Raw genomic sequence first — 23606 nt, forward strand, 5'->3', positions numbered from 1 at the left:
AATTTGTTTTTGAAAATGGTATAAGGGAGTCGTTCTATTCAACCCCTCCCATTTCTTGACCGTTTCATCTCCATATTCTCGGTTAACAACAATGACCCCAAGAACATGTCAAATCCATCAATACATAAATGACAAAATCTCCAATTCCCTAAAATACAAACTTCCCTCTGAAACCTTTGGAGACGCATCATTAAAGTGACACTTGAGTCTACCACGACTCTCAATCACCCGCTATCATGACCTAATAAAGAAGTTGGTCCATCAGTTTGCGACGAGCAGACACGAAAATGTGTCTACCACCAACCTATTCAATATTCTCCATAGTCCTCCTAAATCTTTGAAAAAAGTATTTCGCCCACTTTAGTGACATGACTATCAAAATCATCTACCCAAACCAAAAAAAATCATGTGAACCTTTTAAAGTAAATTGAGAATTATGCATTTTAATGAATATCTCACACAAAACATGCACATATCCTAAAACTAAACACTAGTGTGTATGATTTTTGTTATCATTTGTTAATTATTGTTATTAGAGACTTATCCTAAAAAAAATCACATGTAGACTTTCAATGTGCATTTAAAAAAAAAGACACATGAACACTTTCAAATAACTTTTTTCTAAAACAAAAACAAAATCCAAACAATTTTGTTTTCTTCGAATTTCAAACAAGACCATAATACCACCAATCCCTTATTTTACCCAAATTTCTTTATCCTTCCAAATCCAAACCCACACAAGCCATGTTTCTCAGTCTCATAAACCATAAACTCTCTTTTTCTTCTTCTTCTTATTGCTTCTTCTATCTTCAACCTTCAATTTCACCCAACACTCACACTAAACCCTCTTTCCACATTCACTCACACAAAACCCCACTTTCTCTAACTACAACTCCAAATTATTCAACTACCCCCATTTTTCTCCCATATTTTGAGCTACACGAACAAGAGCAAAACATACAAGAACAAAATGAACAATCCCATCACCCAGATGATCCAATCTACAAATTCTTCAAAACCCGCACTACGGTTCCATCTCAAAACCCTGGAAAAGAAGGGAAATTGTCCCTTCAGAGAAATCGTCGTACAACGTGGCACCTTGCTTCAGAAGAATTTGACGACGAAGAAGAAGAAGTAGAAGAAGAAGAAATCCCTTTGTTGGTTGAAGACAATCAAGAAACGGGGTCTCAAAAGAAGGAATCATCACTGCCTCAAGGCGTTGTTGGGGAAATTCTTCATCTTGCAAAGAATTTGCCACAGAATTTGACTCTAGAGGAAGCTTTGGGAGAGTATGAAAAAAGGGTCAATGAGAAAGAGTGTGTAGAGGTTTTGGAAACACTTGGGAAAGAACACCTTATGGTGTGTTGTTTGTATTTCTTTCAGTGGATGAGGTCACAGGAACCATCGCTTGTTACACCAAGGGTTTTTACTGTGTTGTTCCCTTTGTTGGGAAGAGCAAAGATGGGTGATAAGTTGATGGTTTTGTTCAGAAACTTGCCCTCTGGCAAGGAATTCAGAAATGTTCGTGTTTATAATGCTGCAATTTCAGGCCTTCTCTCTGATGGCAGGTAGCTACACATTTATTCACATTCCATCATTTCTATATTACTGGTATAACATCTGTGTAGGTGTCTTATTGCAGGTCGTTTCAACTTTTTTGGAGGTACTATGTAGGTTAACCATAGTATAAATGTGGCAAATTAAATAGAGGCCGTATTTGATCACACTTCATTGTGACAAATGTTTGTATGAGGCTCTATTTAACCACGGTTTAACTGTGACAAATTTTGATTCTGTGTCCTAAAAGACGATCCTGAGTTATTGTATAGTATCTATGTGTTACTTGGTATAGTATCTATGTGTTATTCCATGATTGTTATTGTATCTGTTCATACCAATCTAGTTTTTCCATTGTAACACTATGGTAGTCTTTTATACCTTAGAATACTGCATAACATAAGAGTTTGATGTTGATGCGTTCGTGGTTGTGTTTATTAGATATGAAGATGCTTGGAAGGTTTATGAGTCGATGGAAACAGATAATGTTCTTCCTGATCATGTTACGTGCTCTATTATGATTATTGTTATGAGAAAACTTGGCCATTGTGCAAAAGATGCATGGCAGTTTTTCGAGAAAATGAACAAAAAAGGAGTCCGATTGGGCGTAGAAGTCCTCGGTGCACTGATAAAGTCATTTTGTGTGGAGGGTCTGCTGAGTGAAGCTCTCATCATTCAATCTGAAATGGAGAAGAAAGGGGTTTCTTCCAATGCAATTGTGTACAACACTCTGATGGATGGATATTGTAAATCCAACCGCGTAAAAGAAGCCGAAGGGCTTTTTGTCGAGATGAAAGCTAAAGGGATTAAACCAACCGCTGTTACCTTCAACATTCTAATGCATGCATACAGCCGAAGAGTGCAACCTAAGATTGTAGAGAATCTGCTTTCAGAAATGCAGGATTTTGGCTTGAAGCCAAATGCCAATTCATATACTTGTCTAATCAGCGCATATGGGAGGCAGAAAAATATGAGCGACATGGCTTATGATGTATTCTTGAAGATGAAGAAAGTCGGTATAAAACCCACTTCACATTCCTATACAGCAGTGATCCATGCTTATTCAGCTAGTGGCTGGTACGAAAAAGCTTATGCTGCATTTGAAAACATGATCAGAGAAGGTACCAGACCTTCAATAGAAACCTACACTACTTTACTAGATGCGTTCAGACAAGCTGGTGACACCGAAACATTGATGAAAATATGGAAGCTGATGATGAGGGAGAAAGTTAAAGGAACACAGGTTACATTCAACATTCTTGTTGATGGTTTTGCCAAACAAGGTCTCTTCATGGAAGCAAGAGATGTGATCTTTGAATTCGGGAAGATCGGATTGCAACCAACAGTGATGACCTATAATATGCTGATGAATGCATATGCACGAGGAGGGTTAGACTCGAAGCTGCCGCAGTTGTTGAAAGAAATGGAAGCTCTTAAATTAAGACCAGATTCGATAACATATTCAACCATGTTATACGCCTTTGTCCGTGTTCGAGACTATAAGCGGGCATTTTTTTATCACAAGCAGATGATCAAGAATGGGCAGGTGATGGATATCAATTCTTACCGGAAGCTACGGGATATTCTCGATGTCAAAGCCGCAGACAAGAATAAGAGTGATAAGGTAGCCTTGTATGGTGCAATTAACAAAAAGATGGGCATTATGAAAAATAAGAGGAAAAAAGATGAGTTTTGGAAGTACAAGACGAGACATGTAAAAAAACCTTAGTTCTAATGTTGATGTATAGTAGAAGTTAATGGTGCAATGCCTTGTAAGTTCAATTTTGATCCAATTAAGTTTCTTCATTTTAACTTTGAACAATGTGTCATCATATGATAATTATATTAGTCAATTTGTATTCCAAAAGTATATTAAGTGTATGGTTAATGAAGTTTAAAGTCTTGGTTAATAGTGATCGAAGAAATTGAGATTGAAGGAATAAAAGAAGAATAGTTGGATTATTTGTAACACAAGTAGTAGCTATTAACAGTGTCCAGATCCTCTCCATTTTTCCTCTCTATTACTATAGTTTTGAAGATGTACATTCTATAAATTATTTTGACCAGTCGATGTGTAAAATCGAAAGAAGTCTATGATGAAGTAAGAATGATTGGGTGGAAGTCGAGTAGTAGCCTGGGCTAGAACACGAATTCGCCTAAGGGATACTTGAGATATAATCCGGCCTAACGAAATCATAGTATTGTCGGGTTGAGAGTCCTGATGGGCCGAAGTGGAGAGTCTCGTGTCGTCGAGTATGGAATCCGAATAAGCCGAGATAATAGTCGGACGAAGGGCCACCATCTGAAAACGCTCTCCAAAAATGAAAGGTCATAACGACACCATAATGAAGCAGATGTTACAAGCCATTAAGAAGTGAAATTAAATGATAAAGCGGTGGCGATTTTCTAGGCTTTGAATGCAGAAAGGAAGAGAAAAGGGTTCTTCATGATTGTTGAGGGTGACAAATGAGCCTATATAAGGGACATCAAGAAATGGGGAAAGACAAACAATAACTACCCGAAAAAACATTTACAGACACTTAACCAACCATTTGAGGCTCTCCTTGACTAGCATGGGAGAAGTCAACCTTTTAGTGTTTTTAGCAAGAAAGTTTGGCGCCCACCGTGTGGTCTTGGTAAATTTTTCCAGGCCACACAAAAAATCATCATCAAAATCGCTAATAGCCCAGCTGTGCGATGTCCGAATCATCTCCTAGCCGAAGTGATCCACCTCCACCACCAGCTTTAACCCAATTATTCGTAGTGGTGGATGCTTTCCATCAATAAAATGAAACATTGCAAGATAGCGTCCACATTTTGCAAACACATAGTCAACAGGACGGGGATGCAGAGGAGAAGCTTCTGGATTCCCAACCATTGTCTGAGGCGATCTAGGATGATCAAGTTCCAGAGAACTTCAAACCACCATTATTGGTATCTTTTGATGATAAAAACCGACCCACAGGAGCACATTAGTATGATCAATAATCAGATGGAAATAATAGGGGCTTCTGTCCCTCTTAAATGTAAACTCATGGCAGGTACTTTTAAGGAAGAGGCTTTGCGATGGTATATGAGCTTACCCGGATTCTCGGTCGTTAGCTACCAGGACCTAAATTAAAAGATGGTACAACACTTTTCAACAAGCAAACATAGAAAAATATTGACTACCAGTTTATTCAACGTCAGACAAGGGTACTTGGAGTCTCTCAGAGAGTATCTGGCGAGGTTCAACGAAGAAACTTTTAAGGTGTCTCATCCGAACCAGGAGATGTTCGTGGGGGAATTTCAACATGGTCTCAAAGTCGGTCAGTTCAACAAATCCCTAGCACAAAAATCGTCATCCAGCATGGATGAGGTTATTACCAGAGCATAATGCTATATCAAAAGGCAGGAGAGCAACATGGAAAAGAGGTCTCGAGACGCCAAGGAAAAAATGCGAGCTAAAGAATATGAAGTCAGGTATAGGAAGGAGTACCCTAAGCCCGAACCTAGAGATCGGACAATGATAAGACCATCCCGACGACCGTTTGACAAAAGATGTCGAGTATACGTCACTGAATGCCAGGCGTGAAGACATTTTGAGATAAGTCTATCATCTCAAATTACTCCCCATCCCGAGGAGTCCAAAAGGGGTCCAAGTCGTGATGGTAAAAGACGAGAATGCATGATGTGCTACCATAGACTTCGTGCTCATCACACGGAAGGTTGTCATCAGCTCAAAAGAGAAATCGAGATCTTAATTTAGAGAGTTCGTTTGTTGTCTTATGTGAAAGATGTCAGAGGACAACCAGGAAAGAGAAGTCCTCCCAGGGGGGATATCAGCTCGGAAAATCCTCCGCAAAAGAAGGGGAAGAATACACATGAGGTTCGCGAAGCCCGAGTGACCCGTCATACATTGAACACCATTGTTGGAGGATTCACAGGAGGAGGAGAAACCGGTTCATCCAGGAAGAGATATGCCTGGGAAGTGATGCATATCAGACAAAACCCACTTTTAGAAGAAGATGAAAACTCGATTGTAACCAGTTTTTCTAGAAAAGATGTCGAAGGAGTATTGGCTCACAAGAACGACCCAATGGTAATTAAAGTACAAATTCATGACTGGAGCGTGAAGCGAGTCTTAGTAGCTCCGGGAAGTTCAGCAGATGTTTCATATTGGGATGCATTCAAGAGTATGAATTTTGATATGATCGAGTTGTTACCTTTTAAAGGTACTTTAGTCGACTTCTCCGGAGAACAAGTGCAGGTTCTAGGGTATATGCCTGTGATAACAACTTTTGGAAGTGAAGACAACACGAAAAGTGTCAAGGTTAAGTACTTGATTGTCAATGCCGCGTATCCCTACAACATTATTATTGACAGACTGCCATTCAATATTTTAGAGGCGACATTATCCACTTTATACCTCACACTGAATATCCTCTCGAAGATGACCGTGTAGGGGTAGTAAAAGGTGATCAAAGATTAGCAATGTTATAAAGATATTCTGAAGCTCAAAAAGAAAGCTCAAGTTGATTAACCAATAAAAGGTGATCATTTATAGGTGAATCTAATTGATGTTGATACAAGAGAAGACTCAGCGGAAGATAGTCTGACACCCATCGAGGATGTGAAGAAGGTACAGATTGGTTCCCAAACATCCCAGACGACTCAAATTGGTTCTAATTTGTCTCTAGAGGAGGAAGTCGAGATCATAAGAATATTGAAGGAGAGCATACATATGTTCGCATGGAAACCGACTAACATGTTTGGATTCGATCCAAACATAATTTGCCACCATCTGGCGTTGGATGCAACCATCAAGCCAGTGTCTCAGAGAGAGTAAAGGATGGAGAGGAGAGGAGAAGAGCGATAGAAGATGAAGTCGGAAAGCTTGTGAGGGTCGGTTTCATCCAGGAAATTAAGTACCCGGCCTGGTTGGCTAATATAGTCATGGTAAAAGAGAAAGTGGGAAAGTGGAAAATGTGCATGGATTTCACTGGCTTGAATAAGGCATGTTCCAAAGATCGTTATCTTCTTCCTCACATTGATCGGCTCATCGACGGGGCTTCTGGTCTCTGTCTTCTCAGTATCATGGATGCTTACTCGGGTTACGATCAGATACGGATGAATCCGTTGGATGCTCCTAAGATGGTTCATGACGAACATGAATAATAATTATTATAAGGTGATGCATTTTAGACTAAAAAATGCAGGGGCTACCTAGCAAAGACTGATGGATATGGTATTTGCTTGATAGATAGGGCGGAACCTGGAGGTATATGTGGATGATATGGTGATAAAAACCCCATAAAACTGGAAACACGTCAAAGATTTAGAAGAAACATTTGCGTCAATCATAAGTTACAACATGAGGCTTAACTCGGACAAGTGCACTTTCTGGGTACAAGCTGGGAGATTCCTTGGGTTTATGTTGACCAACAGGGGAATAAAAGCAAACCTAGATAAATATCAAGCAATCAATGATATGAGAAGTCCATTAATAGTAAAAGAGGTACAATTGACATTACGTTTGGTCGTTTTATCTCGCTTCTTGTCTTGTGCAAGAGATAAGTCTATTCATTTCTTCGCTGCGGTGAAGAAGTCAGCGAAGTTCCAGTGGACGGGAGAATGTGAAAATGCTTTTAAATAAGTAAAACGTTTCATGGCTGCACCTCTCATCCTGATACGACCGAAGGAGAACCATGTATCATCCTGTATCTGGCCATTTCAGACAAGGCTATGAGTTTCGTGTTAGTCCAAAAGACGGAGGAAGGAGAGAAGCCAATATATTTTGTTAGTAAGGTGCTAAGAGGAGCGGAATTGTGTTATCATAAGATTGAATGTCTTGCATTGGCAGTAGTGATTACAACTCGGAAGTTAAGATACTACTTCCAGGGACACCCTATCATTGTCAGAACCAATTATTCTATCAAGCAGGTCTTGAAGAAACCGGACTTGGCAGGAAGAATGGTGGTATGGGCAATAGATCGTCAGAGTATGATATAGAGTTTGTGCCTCAGAGTAACATCAAATCTCAAATGCTTGTTGATTTCCTGGTTGAATTGAGTGCTTCGGCCTCAGAAGAGTCATCATCCAGATGGACTCCATTTGTGGATGGATCCTTTAATCTTAAAGGAAGTGGAGTTGAGATAGTATTGGAGGGCCCAGGTGACCTGATCTTAGAATATTCTTTGTGTTTTAATTTTTAGGCTAACAATAAATAGGCAGAGTATGAAGCTTTGATTGCAGGAATGAGGTTGGCAAAAGAGGTTGGAGTAATACATTTGCTTGTTCAAACTGTCTCTCAGTTAATCACCAGCCAGGTCAGAGGAGAGTTTCAGAAGAAGGATCCATCGTTAGTCAGATACTTGCAAAAAGCTCTCAAGATATCTCAGACGTTTGTGGAATTTGAGGTAAACCATATTCCCATAGGAGAATGTCATAGTCGACCTCTTAGCCCGGTTAGCGAGCACCAAAGGTTCCGATTTAAGCAAGACGGTAATTCAAGAGACCTTAGAAGCACCGAGTACAGAGGTTGAAGAAGTTATGACATTGGATAATGCAAGGGGATGGATGATACATATTGTTTGGTATTTGACTCAGAATGAGCTACCAAAAGAAATTGTGAAGTTTATTAACTAGCAAATTTATTCTTCCAGCTTCATGAATCTTCAATTCTTCAAGTAACATATCAATCCATTGTGATTGACAAGCTTCAAATGAGGCTACAACATATTTTATCTCACAATATGATAGAGTAACTATTGATTTCTTTTTTGAACTCTGTGAGATTGGTGTTCCATCAATCATAAATAGATAGTCTACATTACTTTTTTTCTTTTTTTTATCTTTTGGATCATTCTTGTCATCTTATCACCTCTCCCTCCAAATTTGAATAACCATATGCAATTGCATCTCCTTTACTATCCGTCTGGTTTGGTATCAAATTCCACAATTGTGCCTTTAACATTTCGAGTGCCCCTTTTTGAAATCATTAGATGACATATTCTTGGCTATTCCATGAATCTTCTCGTCAAGACTACACTTTATTAACCTTGTATTGCATAAGTACATGAAGGAGCCAGTGATTTATATTCAACATACTTCTTTTGTAGAAAGATATTTATGCTTATTTACATAAATTCCATTCCCAATAAATATGACATTGCATTATGACTACCTTGAAGGCTTTTAGCTCCTCTTCATTTGCTCCAATGATCAGCAAATCGTGAACATGTAGACACAATATTAACAACTTCTTATTGCTTGTTTTTCTTATATAGACACAATATTAACAATCTTCTGATGTACATTTTGTGAAGTTTAATTGAGGAGGAAAATGTCAATTATTTTATTCCAAATTTTAAATTTCCACTTCAAATCCTATACTATCTCTGATAGTTAATATAATAAAAAAAATATTTTTTAAATTTATTGAAGAATTAATATATTTGAACCGCATATAATTTAGATACATTGATTTTTTTAATGGCTCATTTAATGAAATAGATTTGGGAATTTCTTATTTCCCTCTATTGGATGGAAAAATACTCTATAGAAAATTGAAAATGTCTCTCATATTCCGGAGATACATATCTGGACGCATCAAATGAGCGTCACCTAAGAGTAAAACAAAATTTTATTTCGGAGATGAATCTTCGGGTATTTTGAACAAATATATTGATATTTGAGCAGCCCAGTGAATATTCTGGAGATGCATCTTCGGAGGTTTGGGACGGGATTTTGAAATATCTGTCACATTTGCATATCTGGTATTTACGGAGTTGTATTTCCGAAATAAATTGATAAAACACTCACAAGCACAATCACAAACCCATACTTGCTTTCAACTCCAAACCCTTTACAAAAATCATTTCATTCTCAATCAACATTTTCACTCCAAATCTGCATTCTTGTATTTCATCAAATGATCGTATTATGTATATTGGGTGTCTTTCAAAATCACGACACTTTGTTCAGCGGAGTGGACGACTCATTCAACAACAAAAGTCGAGACTTGGCCGGATCAATTTGTGGAAAGGATGAAGACTTCACCAAATTGAGTGGCATTGAAAGAGAATCAAATGCACAAAATTCAAAGGGGGACCACCCATACTTATAGATTTAGCCGACGGAAAATCTTTCTATTCTTTTTAGTTTTTCGTCATCAATTAATTGTATGTAATTGTGTACTAGTATTAATGAAGTGTAATATATACGATTTCAAATATTTTAATCCATTGTGATGTTTGTCAAAAAAATTGTCCATTTGCCAAACAAAACACACAGATTATGTTTTCTATTTAGATTAGAAGAAGTTTCGGGTATGCATCTCCAGAATAAGATAATAGGGTGGTACCGGAGATGCATCTCCGGAATCTCGATATAATTTTTTTATGTTCATGTTTGTCTACAACTTTTATAAATATAGACTCATGTTTTTTATTTCATATAAACATAAAATGCCGCAAATGAAAATAATCTGATATTTCACAAATGTCTCCTTTTCCAGCGCAACACCCAGGCGGAAATTAAAGATCAATGAGTACACCTCTTTTGCAGATATGCAATACGAAGTGCATAATCTTCTACCTTACCGAGAAAATTGAAAAATTGTGAAGTTCGAATATCGTTCACTGTCAATTAACAACGAAGACAAGATTGAATTCAACAACTATGAGATTAAGACAAATGCAAATGTAAGGACTATGTGGAATATATTTTTCCGTTTCGAAACAAAAGTTCTGATCGAGGTGGAAGCGACAATTTCAAGACCGATCAAAGATAATTGTGAAGATGTTGTATCGTCCACCTGAATATTGAAATATAATGTCTGATTGTATGTTAACATCACCTGTAATGTTGATTTTATGTTATGAATGGTCATTTTATTTTGTTAAAATACAACTTTATAGTTTTTTCTTTTATTTTTCTGTCTCAGTATGCTACGGAGATGCATCTACTTGCAAATAATGCTTATAAAAGCAAATCTTTGCATTCAGACAGCCAAACATGGATGGAAAATCAGTATGAAGTATTTATTCAGAAGGTACATATTTGAATATGGATGGAAAACTAAGGCATCGTCTAAATAACTCGGTTATTGTAAGATTCTTTTGAAGAGTTTATCGAAACTGAGTCTGTTTGGTACAGGTCAAGTCATTAGGGTGGAAAACAGAACGGCTCCTATCGTCACCTATCATATGGAGAGCAAACTGGATACACCAATCAGCGACCGAAAAAAACGATTAGGCGAAGAGGAAGCTAATGGAAGGACTCGATGGACTGAGTTATTTATGATTGTACAACATGTTTATGGTTTTATTGAAGTTCTGTCAAAATAGAGAAAACGAAATAAGGTTTTAAGACTTAAAGTAAGAAGCGGAAAGCAAGTAGTTGAATTTTTTTTGAGAAATTAACCTTTTGTGTAGTAAGATGCTACCGAAAGCAAATGCTCCTTACTGTACAAAGAGAGTTTTCTAAGTAAGCTTTATGAATGGCATTTCAAAGAAGAAATTTGTTATCTATGATGAGGGCACGGACTAAATTTTAGAAACTCACATTTCCATTTCATCGAATGAAGAAATCCTTGTGCCTAAACGTACTTTTGTATCCAATGAATTAGCCTTCTTTGAATGCCATGGAGTTAGTTGTATCGGTAAAACATGCTCCAGTGAAGAGACCTGTTTAGGGGAGAGAACTGGCAAAAAGTTTAGAAGCAGGCATTAATATAGAGAGAAACAATGAGAACAGAATAAGCTAGTTTCTAAATTGGAAATAACATTCTCTTTCACAGGGTGCTAACTCTAACATCAAAGATAAGTCGTAAAAATGGAAACAGATAATACCTTGGCCAGTCTCGGTGAAATGGTGCAAAAGAATAGAGCTTCTTTCAGGGTTTAGTGAGTTCAGTGCCAAGCATCGAACAGCTCGGTAGTTTGCTACATTGAAACAAGCTTTTAATATATAGCCTCATTTTCTTTTAATGTTCTTCACAATTCCAAAACTCGAAAGAATGCATAAAAACAAATTACAATTTGAAAACATACCATACATATGAAACATGGTCAGAGACAAAAAAGAAAACCAAATTGCTAGTGGGTGTCCAATAGTAATGCGAGCAACAAGCATTCCCAGTGCCATGCCAACCATCGTAGCCACAGTTTCTTGACTTCCTTCCTATTTATGTATGTTCACAAATCAAAATATCTCTATTTTTAATGCCCTACTAAATAAAAGACTTAATGATAATCTAAACAGTTAATATTAATACAATTTATACCTTAGCAGATATATCTGCAGCATTATCCTGAAGAGCAAAATGTTGAGTCAAAGCTGCTCTAGTGGCTCCACTCGCAACTCCGGCTAGTTCAAAATCATGATTTAAGAAGCAAAATATTAATTTAAAAAAAATTCAAATACGATATCAATCGGGAAATAAAAGAAGAAAAAGAGTATCCTGATTTTGGATAATTCCAAGCATATATTTCTGTTTAACAGCTTTAATTCTTAGGAAATGGTTTAGTCTATAATGTAACATCAACTTATCTTACAAAATTACTGACATGGAAACTAAAGAGAAGTAAAAAATTACAGAAACTAACTAATAAATTATGTTACAGATCTATTTTTGAAGTTAAAGAAATGTTGGAACTTACTGAAAGATCTTGATATGCTTCCTAAGCAAACAATAAAAACAAAAGCTGATGGAAACAATGGTGAAATGAGGTCCATTAGCATACCTGCAATCGGTTCATACAACTTAACAGATTGATATGAGATACAAAGATTGCAATGTAGACGATCAAATATAACAATGTAGCATCAATAAAAGATATATTGAAGCCTTCCGGCATCATTCTCCCCTTACGACCAAATAGTGTTATGTTGTTTGGTCGAAAGGGGAGAATGATGCACATGTAGGCCTCAAGATTCATTTCCAATCTCAGTCCTTGAATTGATATACTATGAAACTAACATTCAATCGGTTAAACTATTATTGGCCTATGCCTATACATCACAGGAAAATTTTCATAAAGAACATGGTTACACAAATCTCTTCTATAAAAAGACGAAGTGTCAAATAATCTACCAAGATCGTTCATGAGATCTGCAACCAGACGCCACATTTTTGCATTGCTATCAAGATTTGATCCCTGCAGCATATACAATAAATAGAAATATAGTTAATAAATCATGCTTTCAGAATCATTTGAGTGGAGATTGAACCCGCATAGAGTTATTGCTGCATATTTCATTTCAAAATTAATAAGAACTATAATTTCATTTGAGATACAGACCTGGTAGAACGTGAATAAGATTCCTCCAACCATGCCAGTTAGATCTCTCAAAAACCACTGGAAATAGTTTCAACATTCAATACCAACACAATGCAGCCTAAGAAACACTAAAAGCAACTTACCAAAATAAAACCAAAAAAGACAAACAGCCCCAAGCCCGACACCATGCAAACACCAGACATGATACTCACACGTTGGGACATTAATAATAATTTGAAAAATGAAAGTAACCACATGTGTCGGTTTCTGACACTGACACAGACTCGTGTTGAACACCAGACAAGAGTTTACACAAACAAATTTAAATTGTAAAATCATGATTGAAAAACTGAAATATGTATTTGGAAAGCAGCAAACCAAACATAATATATAACTATCAAGAATTGCATTAGGTTGGCATTGATCTACTTAAAATCTACAATATCAGTAGCTTTCTTGACGAGCTTCACATGTAAGATGGATAGCTTTCAGTGATTATCAATTTGTAACATCATTATCATCGGAGTCTAATTTCCACCAAGAACCTTTGTCATCATTGTAGTCATTATCAATTTCATCATAGATATCTTCAATATCATCATCTCCAGATGCTTCAGCATCTGCATCATCCATGTTGAGTTTCTTTTTATCCACATCTGGATTGTACGTCCACTCCAACCTTTTCAATATATCACAATCTTTCCAATTTTCCATAACCGATACAGCCTCCTTCTTAGCCTTCCCCATCAAAATTTCCTCCCAGGAAAATGCAGTATCGGCAGTCCTTTTCAAGACTCCGTTACTACTAATATCCCCAATAACAACAGTCTTGAGACATCGCAACTTTGCTTCCTTTATCACATCAACAAAATCAGAATCATCTGATACAAGGACCACGCACTCAACCCGCCTGTGATCCATCATATCCACCATATGCTTTTGCAGCGCAACATCTGTAGCTTGCGGCCTATCCAACACGGTTTGAACCCAAAACCCTGCCCGTTTCAGCTCATCAGCCAAACGATACCCAACTTTAGGAGTCAGAACAGCCCTTGCAGCCTTCTTATACTTGTCCATTTTCATAGAATACTTTCCCACCAATTTCACTTTCCTACTCCCTCTAGCAGACTCTATCTGATTCACCCTTTTCGCGTGCTCACGCTCATGCAGCTGCTTGAAATGGTTAACAAGTTTTTCATTAGTATAAAACTTTCTCCCGCAAACACGACAAAGATGAGGCTCATTACGTTTGATCACACCCTTATTCTCCAAACTATACAACAATTGCCTCTCTTTCCGACTCTCCCGAACAACATGAGGGACATGGCTGAAAGTGTGGCTATTCGCATAAGCCACCATATGGCGAACAACCCCGAAGGAAGCTGCAGCTACTCTGAGCTTATTGGCAACTTCATAGGGTGGAATTGAATTGGGTGGTTTGTTATCCAAATCCCAGAAAAGCCCTACTCTACATAGCTTCTCAGAATGACAGTGTCTCAAAGCACCATATGATTCTTTGCGTGTGGCTTCTATTGTGTAGAAGATTCTACGGAATTTGAGGATTGAAACCATAAATAACTAATAGGTTTTATGTTGTTCTACAAATCAAACAGCCTGAAAAGAAAACTGAATCTAATCAAAAAGACATATTAATGAACAACATAGTGAAGGGAGGTCCTCGCCTACAACGGTGGTTCTGGCAGAGAGAGGGGACTGAAGAAGGGCCGTCAATGGCGGGTGCGAAGGGCGGAACGGAGCCGGTAACGGGCTGCTCCTTCCAATATTGAGAATGAGAGAAAACCCTAAACGAAGAGAGTGAGTGAAAGGAAGTGAGAAATTTGGAGTAAGAAACGAACCTCCGCATTTCACGATTAACAACAGAGAATTGCAGTGTTGCGCTCAGTTCAGCATTTATAGTACTTCACTTCCGACTGAGAGATCCCTTTAATGCAGAAGATGTTGTTACGAGACTTCGGGTTCTTCACTACCGACTGAGAAAGTCTCGTTAATCTTTGAGGATGTTGTTAATCAAAAAGCGGTATCATTATATATATATATATATATATATATATATATATATATATATAAATATATATATATATATATATATATATATATATATATATATATGTGTGTATATATATACACACATATATTAAAACTAATATCCAACATATTGAACTAATATCCAACACATATATATATATCAGCATATTAACTAATATATCTAACATATTGAAATATTAACGTATATTAACTAATATCCAACAAATATAAACTAATAACAACAAAAGATTCAATGATTCATATATTCAGATTTTTAAAAACATAGAGAAGAAATGTGTAACTTAGAGGAAAAATTAAACAACTTTGAATCTTTGATTTTATTCTCCTTGCAACAGTTTAAATATTTATTAAAAAATTAGAAAATGAATAAAATATATTAAAACTAGGGATTTGATATAATCCAAAAATCAAAAGATTTTTTTTTATAAAATTACCTTTTAAATAAACCTATAGAAGATTTTTTGATGAAAAATATGAGTTTGGTGGTGGAAGAGTGAGGTTAATGACGTAACATTGGGGGGAAATGAAAAAACCAGACAAGTAGAAAGATAAATAGATGCTGAAGTGGTGGAGGAATGGGGAAATGAAAGTGGTGCATCAAATATATGATTGTATTTGAGGGGGCTCCCCATGCCAGTTGAACGATAATAAATAGTTAGGGTAGCCCCTCACAAATTATAATGACTTTATTAAAGAGACTGACGTGCGCTCAGGTGATGGGATAATGTGCAGATGCAACTCAAATTAGTTAGGGGTTGTCCCTCAGAAATGCAACAGAAAATTATGGCTAGGGGTTACCCTTCACAAATGTAAACACTTTTATTAGAGTGTCTGACACAAAGTAGTTGTGACAGGACAATTTTAAAATGGTTGAAACTATTAGCTATGGGTTTCTGTTTCCCCTTGCTAATGTTATCGAAACTTTTAGCTAGGGGTTTCCCCTAAAAAATGGTCAATTTCAAAATTTAAAATATCCCTTCTTAAGATTTGGAGGGGTTGCCCCGGACTAATCAAGCAATTTCTTGTAGTGGACAACTCGGTTGATCCCTCGTTATCAGTTTGTCCCTCTTTAAAACACTTTATTAATGCTTTCTCACAATAAATGTCTTTTTATTAACATTCTTTATTGACTTTCTATTAATTGAAAAATTCAAGTGTAACAATTATATTATATTTCCATTAAAAAATGTTTAAAAACATATTCGATGAATTTCATTTTCTAATTTTAAGTTTTAATTTGTTAAATGTTATATTTTAAACCAAGCTTATTATTTTGCCGCATATTTATAATATTTGAATTAAAAAATTTAATATGTCAATTTTAATATCATAAAATTGATTGAAAATAAACCATATTGAATTCAATTTGTTGAATTCAATTTTTTAAATAGTTATTCATAATGGAACCAAACAATTTATATTATAATGTTTTCTTCAAAACCATTCAAATCACCTTGAAAACACTCATACATTTTAAGGTGGTTTGATTCATAATTATTAGAAGTAATTCATATTTATTAGTTTTGCTATTTTCTTAGCCCCTAAGTTTGTTAGAGGGTATTTTAGTATTTTATCCTATTCTAGTAACCCTAGTTTTAGCTTATAAATAGGGTGACAATCATTGTAACTTTTATCATGTTTGTAGCCGTCATTCTCTTTATAATAATATTCTACCTTTGCACCAACAATTGGTATCTAGAGCTCCGGTTCGGATTCATTGGGAAACACGGGAAACACGAGTGAACGTGGGTCTTGTGTGTTTGATTTTGATTCTTAGATTCGTGTTGAATCTTGAACAAAATCTGATCAGAATTTTAATTCTGTGGGTTGGGAAACACTGTGTGAGAAATCTGAGTGTACTGTGCAAGGTAGAAAGATGAACGGAAACGGCAACATGAACACCAAACTTCCAGTATTTGACGGTAAAAACTGGAATCGTTGGATGATCCAAATGCGTGTACTGTTCGGTGCTCAAGATGTTCTAGATTTTGTCACTGATGGTTATGTTCCGGTAGCAGCAGATGCGACGGATGAACAGAAAAACGCGCAGAAGGAAGTAAGGAAGAAGGATCAGAAAGCATTGTTCTTCATTCATCAATGTGTTGATGTAAATGTGTTTGAGAAGATTGCAGATTCAACGACAGCAAAGGCTGCGTGGGACACACTGGTTAGATGTTATGGTGGTGACGCATCAGTGAAGAAGGTGAAGCTTCAGTCCTTGAGAAAGCAATATGAGAATCTCAACATGAAGAATAATGAGAAAGTTTCTGAATACATCTCCAGAGTGATTCTGATCACTAATGAGATGAAAGCGTGTGGAGAAACTCTTTCTGAAGAAACAATCATGGAGAAGGTATTGAGATCCCTTACCTCTCAATTTGATTACATTGTGGTAGCAATAGAACATTCCAAAGATCTGAGCACCATGAGAATTGAAGAGCTGCAGAGCAGTCTAGAAGCGCAAGAGTTGCGTTTGACTGAGAGAACTTCTGAAAGGGAAGTAGAGCAGCAGGCTCTGAAAGCAACTTCTGATAGGAGGTATCAGAAGCAGTCAGAAGCCAGGAGAAGATCTGATGGTGGTCAGAAGTCAGAAAGCTCAACCTCTGATAGACAAAAGAATGCTCAGAAGGGAAAAGAGAAGTATGACAAGAAGAAAATCCAATGTTACTGTTGTAAGAAGTTTGGTCACTTTGCTAGAGACTGTTGGTCAAACAAGGAGAGAAAATCAGAAGAAGCAAATATAGCCAAAAGTTCTGATGACGAATTTGTGCTATTGATGGCCTCTGAATCTGGTGATATGGATCTGATAGACTGGTGGTATATGGACACTGGCTGTTCAAATCATCTTACTGGAAACAAGAAATGGTTGGTTGACTTTGACTCTGAAAAGAGGACAAAGATCAGATGTGCTGATGACAAATATCTTAATGCAGAAGGTATGGGAAATGTCAGAGTGATTCTGAACAATGGGAAAACAGCATTGATTCAGAACGTGTGGTATGTACCTGGCATCAGAAGCAATCTGATGAGTGTGGGACAATTAATTGAGAAAGGTTTTTCAGTTACCATGAAGGACAATCTTCTGACGCTGTATGACTGCAATTAGAAGTTGATTATGGAGTCAGAACAGGGAAGGAATAGAACATTCAAGGTGAATGTCAGAACTACAGACTCAGAATGTCTTAGTGCAACAAGTGCTGAGAAGGAGAGTGAGCTGTGGCATAGAAGATTTGGTCATTTGAATTTCAGAAGCTTAAAACATCTGAATTCAAAGAAGTTGGTACATGGAATTCCTGCAATTAAGAAGCCTGAAAAGTCATGCAAAGTTTGCATGGAAGGAAAACAACCACGATTGCCATTTGCGTCAGAAACTGCTCCAAGAGCAAAACATGCCTTGGGAGTTGTACATTCTGATGTGTGTGGTCCATTTCCAGTAGCATCGATTGGAGGGAATAAATACTTTGTGTTATTTGTTGATGAATTCACAAGAATAACATGGGTATCCCTTATTAAGTTTAAACACGAGGTGTTTGATGAATTCAAGAAGTTCAGAATGAAGGCTGAGAATCAGAGTGGTCAGAAGTTGAAGATTCTTAGAACTGACGGTGGAAATGAGTATAACTCCAAAGAGTTCCAAAAGTTCTGTGAGGAGAATGGAATTGAGCATGAGGTTACTGCTCCTTATACCCCTCAACACAATGGTCTTCATGAAAGAAGAAACCGCACTTTGCTTGATATGGTGAGAAGCATGCTAAAGGAGAAGAAGCTTCCTCAGAAGCTCTGGAGAGAAGCTGTTGCCACTGCAACGTATGTACTCAACCGATGTCCTACGAAGAAGTTGAAGGAAATAGTTCCGCATAGTACTTCACTTCCGACTGAGAGATCCCTTTAATGCAGAAGATGTTGTTACGAGACTTCGGGTTCTTCACTTCCGACTGAGAAAGTCTCGTTAATCTTTGAGGATGTTGTTAATCAAAAAGCGGTATCATTTGATATATATATATATATATATATATATATATATATATATATATATATATATATATATATATATATATATATATATATATATATATATATATATATATATATATATATATATATATATATATATATATATATATATATATATATATATATATATATATATATATATATATATATAAACTAGGCATAATTAGTTATTAGGTCCCTTAAGTTAATTTTTAGTTCCGCTTTAGTCCCTTAATTAAAAAACGTTACTCTTTGGTCCATTAATATTAGGTTCGTTAGCATTATTGGTCTCTTCCTTTAGTTTAGCTAACAAAACGTTAGCATAGCTAAGAAAACGCTAGCATTTGTCAACGTGGAGTGTCAACTATGTAATGACTCAATAAAAAAATAAAAAAAAATCATTATTTAAGGGTTTCACTTGTATCAAACATGCTATTATTTCTTTCTTGATATTCAAATGTGATTACAGAAAGTGTTGGTGTGTATTTGATTTAAGTTGTGTCGGTGTGTTTTCTTTCTTTCTCAAACACAGACACAATGGCCCCTTCCAAATTAACATCCTCACATGAAGATTCTTGGTCAACTGCATCTCAATCTTCTATATCAGTGGTCCCTCCTTATTCAAATCTTCCAAAGTATCCAAATCATAAAAAGTTCCTTTTATACCATTATTTAAATCATCCAAGGTGCCATCTGCTAAATTATTCAGAGTATTCAAATCTTCAAAAATACCTTTCACATCATTATTCAAATCTTTCAAATTGTCTTCTTCTACATTGTTGGATCATACGTTGTTTTCTAGAGACAATATTGAATTTTCCCCATAAACTGGATGCATGACATATAAATGCACATTCTCATTAATTCGTGCTATCATTTTCACTCTATTTGTTCCTGCATCATCTTTGAACAAAACTAGCTCATTAATATCCATTGAATCAGAATACCAAAACTTTCCATTTTTTGATACTTTAAATCCTTTAAACCACCCATAACCTCAAAATAATTCCATAAATTAGGGTCAACTTGCCAAACCTCCTCTAACCCCTTGTAACATAATTTGTTAAACTCCACAAACACACTCCCATGATGGATAACACACTCAAACCTATCACTCATGACCTAACCACACCAAATAATGCAGAAATGAGTCTTTGAAGAAGGAGAAAACGTTAAAGGTTTGATTTTTAATATAGTAAACGCATAATAGTATCTTAATTATAGAAATGGGTTGGTTCACATTAATTGGTTACCCATGCAGACCCCAAGTAACTTGAACACATTGATTGTCCAATTTCCAATAAAAGCGTCTTCCTTTATTTATCGTGATCTTTGATATTGCTTCAACTTCAATTCATTTAGTGAAGTAATTCACTCTCACGAGTAAAGAATTTAGTTGTTCTAGTGCTAAAGGAAAAGGACTTGGGATGTTTACGCCCCCATTGATAAAACGGCCAAGGCGAGGATACGTAATACAAGACCTCTCTATGGGGACGTGATGTAGGTTTGAGTATTGATGGAATTTGTTGCATTATCCTTCATATCTTATTCACTTCCTCTTTGTTCGGGGACAATTTATAATATGTTAGGTATTGAAATAAGGACATCATCCCGCTTTTGGCATCTAAGGAGTCTATGAAGTTGACGACTTTACTTTCTATGTTAAGGACGCACAATGTTTCTTGTGAAATCGTTTTGTTGTGACCCGACTACTTGGTGTTGGCGAATTTTGACAAGAGGATAGCTCTTGAGTATTCCACTCTAGGATTGTAAGTTAGTTCGAATGAATTGAAGTGTTTTGCAAACTCTTAAACATACTACAAATACCTAATAAATTGTGTTTCCTTCATCTGGTAGTCGCAGCGACTTAACTAGTAACAAGTTAAGAATCACTTTTTGGATTTGAGATTAGACACACCCATTTCTCTAGCCAAGGCCATTCTTGCAATAAGGGATGCATACTTCACTTGATCATTACTGGCTTTAAACTCATGTCTTAAGATGTTTATAAATATTTTTATCAAAGTTTCAAAAATAGAGTTTATTTTACGTGACGGAAGCAACTTTTGCGTAAAAGAGATTATGCTTATCGATTGAGAGATTCACAAATGTACTTAACCAGTTTGTAATGTATTAAATCGAACTATTGAATTACACCAAATGTACAAACTAATCGTATTGCAAAAAATTTCAATTCCACAAGAAGTGTTATCGAATGATTTTCAATCACGCATAAGATTCTACTATCAAAGTCTTCATACTTAATCAACATTAATACAAGATATATTCTCTTTGGGTGATAGTATAAAACTTTTTTACGTTGTCATTGTATCTCCATTAAACCTTATTTATATATAAATATGTTGAAGTATGTAGTGGTATAGACCTTATGGTCATTATTACATGCAAATTTCACTTTTTTGCTTTATTAAATAGTTGATGTATATGGATTATATATGGGCTAAATACATTAATCATCGAATGAAACAAAAAAAGTCAAATTTATTTATAATAGTAATTGATTTGTGTATTTGCAAAGGATTACACAAAGTAACATACGATTCACCAAGGACAAGATGATAACACGCATCACCCAAAATAGAGTTTGTAGTCGCCTATTACTCATAATGTATGCCCATTAATTGAATCAATAGCTTGTTGGTTATGTCACTCACCCACTTACTAAAATATGGGGAGTGACATGTCCTGACCCACTAATGGTACGAGAAAGACAATCAAAGAAGAAAATTCATTCTCTAGTATAATAAGGGAACGGAGCCGGTAACGGGCTGCTCCTTCCAATATTGAGAATGAGAGAAAACCCTAAACGAAGAGAGTGAGTGAAAGGAAGTGAGAAATTTGGAGTAAGAAACGAACCTCCGCATTTCACGATTAACAACAGAGAATTGCAGTGTTGCGCTCAGTTCAGCATTTATAGTACTTCACTTCCGACTGAGAGATCCCTTTAATGCAGAAGATGTTGTTACGAGACTTCGGGTTCTTCACTTCCGACTGAGAAAGTCTCGTTAATCTTTGAGGATGTTGTTAATCAAAAAGCGGTATCATTTGATATATATATATATATATATATATATATATATATATATATATATATATATATATATATATATATATATATATATATATATATATATATATAAAACTAGGCATAATTAGTTATTAGGTCCCTTAAGTTAATTTTTAGTTCCGCTTTAGTCCCTTAATTAAAAAACGTTACTCTTTGGTCCGTTAATATTAGGTTCGTTAGCATTATTGGTCTCTTCCTTTAGTTTAGCTAACAAAACGTTAGCATAGCTAAGAAAACGCTAGCATTTGTCAACGTGGAGTGTCAACTATGTAATGACTCAATAAAAAGATAAAAAAAAATCATTATTTAAGGGTTTCACTTGTATCAAACATGCTATTATTTCTTTCTTGATATTCAAATGTGATTACAGAAAGTGTTGGTGTGTATTTGATTTAAGTTGTGTCGGTGTGTTTTCTTTCTTTCTCAAACACAGACACAATGGCCCCTTCCAAATTAACATCCTCACATGAAGATTCTTGGTCAACTGCATCTCAATCTTCTAGATCAGTGGTCCCTCCTTATTCAAATCTTCCAAAGTATCCAAATCATAAAAAGTTCCTTTTATACCATTATTTAAATCATCCAAGGTGCCATCTGCTAAATTATTCAGAGTATTCAAATCTTCAAAAATACCTTTCACATCATTATTCAAATCTTTCAAATTGTCTTCTTCTACATTGTTGGATCATACGTTGTTTTCTAGAGACAATATTGAATTTTCCCCATAAACTGGATGCATGACATATAAATGCACATTCTCATTAATTTGTGCTATCATTTTCACTCTATTTGTTCCTGCATCATCTTTGAACAAAACTAGCTCATTAATATCCATTGAATCAGAATACCAAAACTTTCCACTTTTTGATACTTTAAATCCTTTAAACCACCCATAACCTCAAAATAATTCCAGAAATTAGGGTCAACTTGCCAAACCTCCTCTAACCCCTTGTAACATAATTTGTTAAACTCCACAAACACACTCCCATGATGGATAACACACTCAAACCTATCACTCATGACCTAACCACACCAAATAATGCAGAAATGAGTCTTTGAAGAAGGAGAAAACGTTAAAGGTTTGATTTTTAATATAGTAAACGCATAATAGTATCTTAATTATAGAAATGGGTTGGTTCACATTAATTGGTTACCCATGCAGACCCCAAGTAACTTGAACACATTGATTGTCCAATTTCCAATAAAAGCGTCTTCCTTTATTTATCGTGATCTTTGATATTGCTTCAACTTCAATTCATTTAGTGAAGTAATTCACTCTCACGAGTAAAGAATTTAGTTGTTCTAGTGCTAAAGGAAAAGGACTTGGGATGTTTACGCCCCCATTGATAAAACGGCCAAGGCGAGGATACGTAATACAAGACCTCTCTATGGGGACGTGATGTAGGTTTGAGTATTGATGGAATTTGTTGCATTATCCTTCTTATCTTATTCACTTCCTCTTTGTTCGGGGACAATTTATAATATGTTAGGTATTGAAATAAGGACATCATCCCGCTTTTGGCATCTAAGGAGTCTATGAAGTTGACGACTTTACTTTCTATGTTAAGGACGCACAATGTTTCTTGTGAAATCGTTTTGTTGTGACCCGACTACTTGGTGTTGGCGAATTTTGACAA

General features: G+C 36.0%; 2 protein-coding genes across 6 annotated transcripts; one reads left to right on the forward strand and one right to left on the reverse strand.

Moving 5' to 3' along the window:
- Positions 1 to 641: 641 nt before the first annotated feature.
- LOC127125528 (pentatricopeptide repeat-containing protein At5g50280, chloroplastic) lies at positions 642 to 3519 on the forward strand. Its single transcript, XM_051054326.1, has 2 exons — positions 642 to 1568; positions 1999 to 3519. The coding sequence occupies exons 1-2, from the start codon at positions 745 to 747 to the stop codon at positions 3284 to 3286; spliced, it is 2112 nt and encodes a 703-aa protein (XP_050910283.1). The 5' UTR covers positions 642 to 744; the 3' UTR covers positions 3287 to 3519.
- Positions 3520 to 10891: 7372 nt separating this feature from the next.
- Positions 10892 to 21921, reverse strand: LOC127125531 (protein root UVB sensitive 3). 5 transcript variants are annotated; one of them, XR_007804677.1, is made up of 9 exons: positions 14678 to 14854; positions 12843 to 12899; positions 12635 to 12698; positions 12201 to 12284; positions 11825 to 11907; positions 11592 to 11721; positions 11391 to 11483; positions 11104 to 11225; positions 10892 to 11003 (listed from the first exon to the last, which is right to left on the reverse strand). XR_007804677.1 is itself a non-coding variant. In XM_051054331.1 (9 exons), the coding sequence occupies exons 2-9, from the start codon at positions 12873 to 12875 to the stop codon at positions 10958 to 10960; spliced, it is 672 nt and encodes a 223-aa protein (XP_050910288.1). In that variant the 5' UTR covers positions 12876 to 12899; positions 21759 to 21921; the 3' UTR covers positions 10892 to 10957. The 5 variants fall into 5 exon arrangements, 4 of the variants coding, with proteins under 4 accessions (XP_050910288.1, XP_050910287.1, XP_050910286.1 ...); XM_051054331.1 differs by lacking the exon at positions 14678 to 14854 and adding an exon at positions 21759 to 21921 and having other exon boundaries at positions 11104 to 11242; XM_051054330.1 differs by having other exon boundaries at positions 11104 to 11242.
- Between the last annotated feature and the right edge of the window lie 1685 nt (positions 21922 to 23606).

The sequence above is a fragment of the Lathyrus oleraceus genome, chromosome 3 (assembly GCF_024323335.1).
Source record: "Lathyrus oleraceus cultivar Zhongwan6 chromosome 3, CAAS_Psat_ZW6_1.0, whole genome shotgun sequence".
Taxonomy (NCBI): Eukaryota; Viridiplantae; Streptophyta; class Magnoliopsida; order Fabales; family Fabaceae; genus Lathyrus; species Lathyrus oleraceus.

Coding starts and splice junctions, on each gene's coding strand:
- LOC127125528 (XM_051054326.1), top strand. CDS start 745: ATGTTTCTCAGTCTCATAAACCATAAACTCTCTTTTTCTTCTTCTTCT. Junction 1,569..1,998: donor GGCCTTCTCTCTGATGGCAG/GTAGCTACACAT, acceptor TGTGTTTATTAG/ATATGAAGATGCTTGGAAGG.
- LOC127125531 (XM_051054329.1), bottom strand. CDS start 14,393: ATGGTTTCAATCCTCAAATTCCGTAGAATCTTCTACACAATAGAAGCC.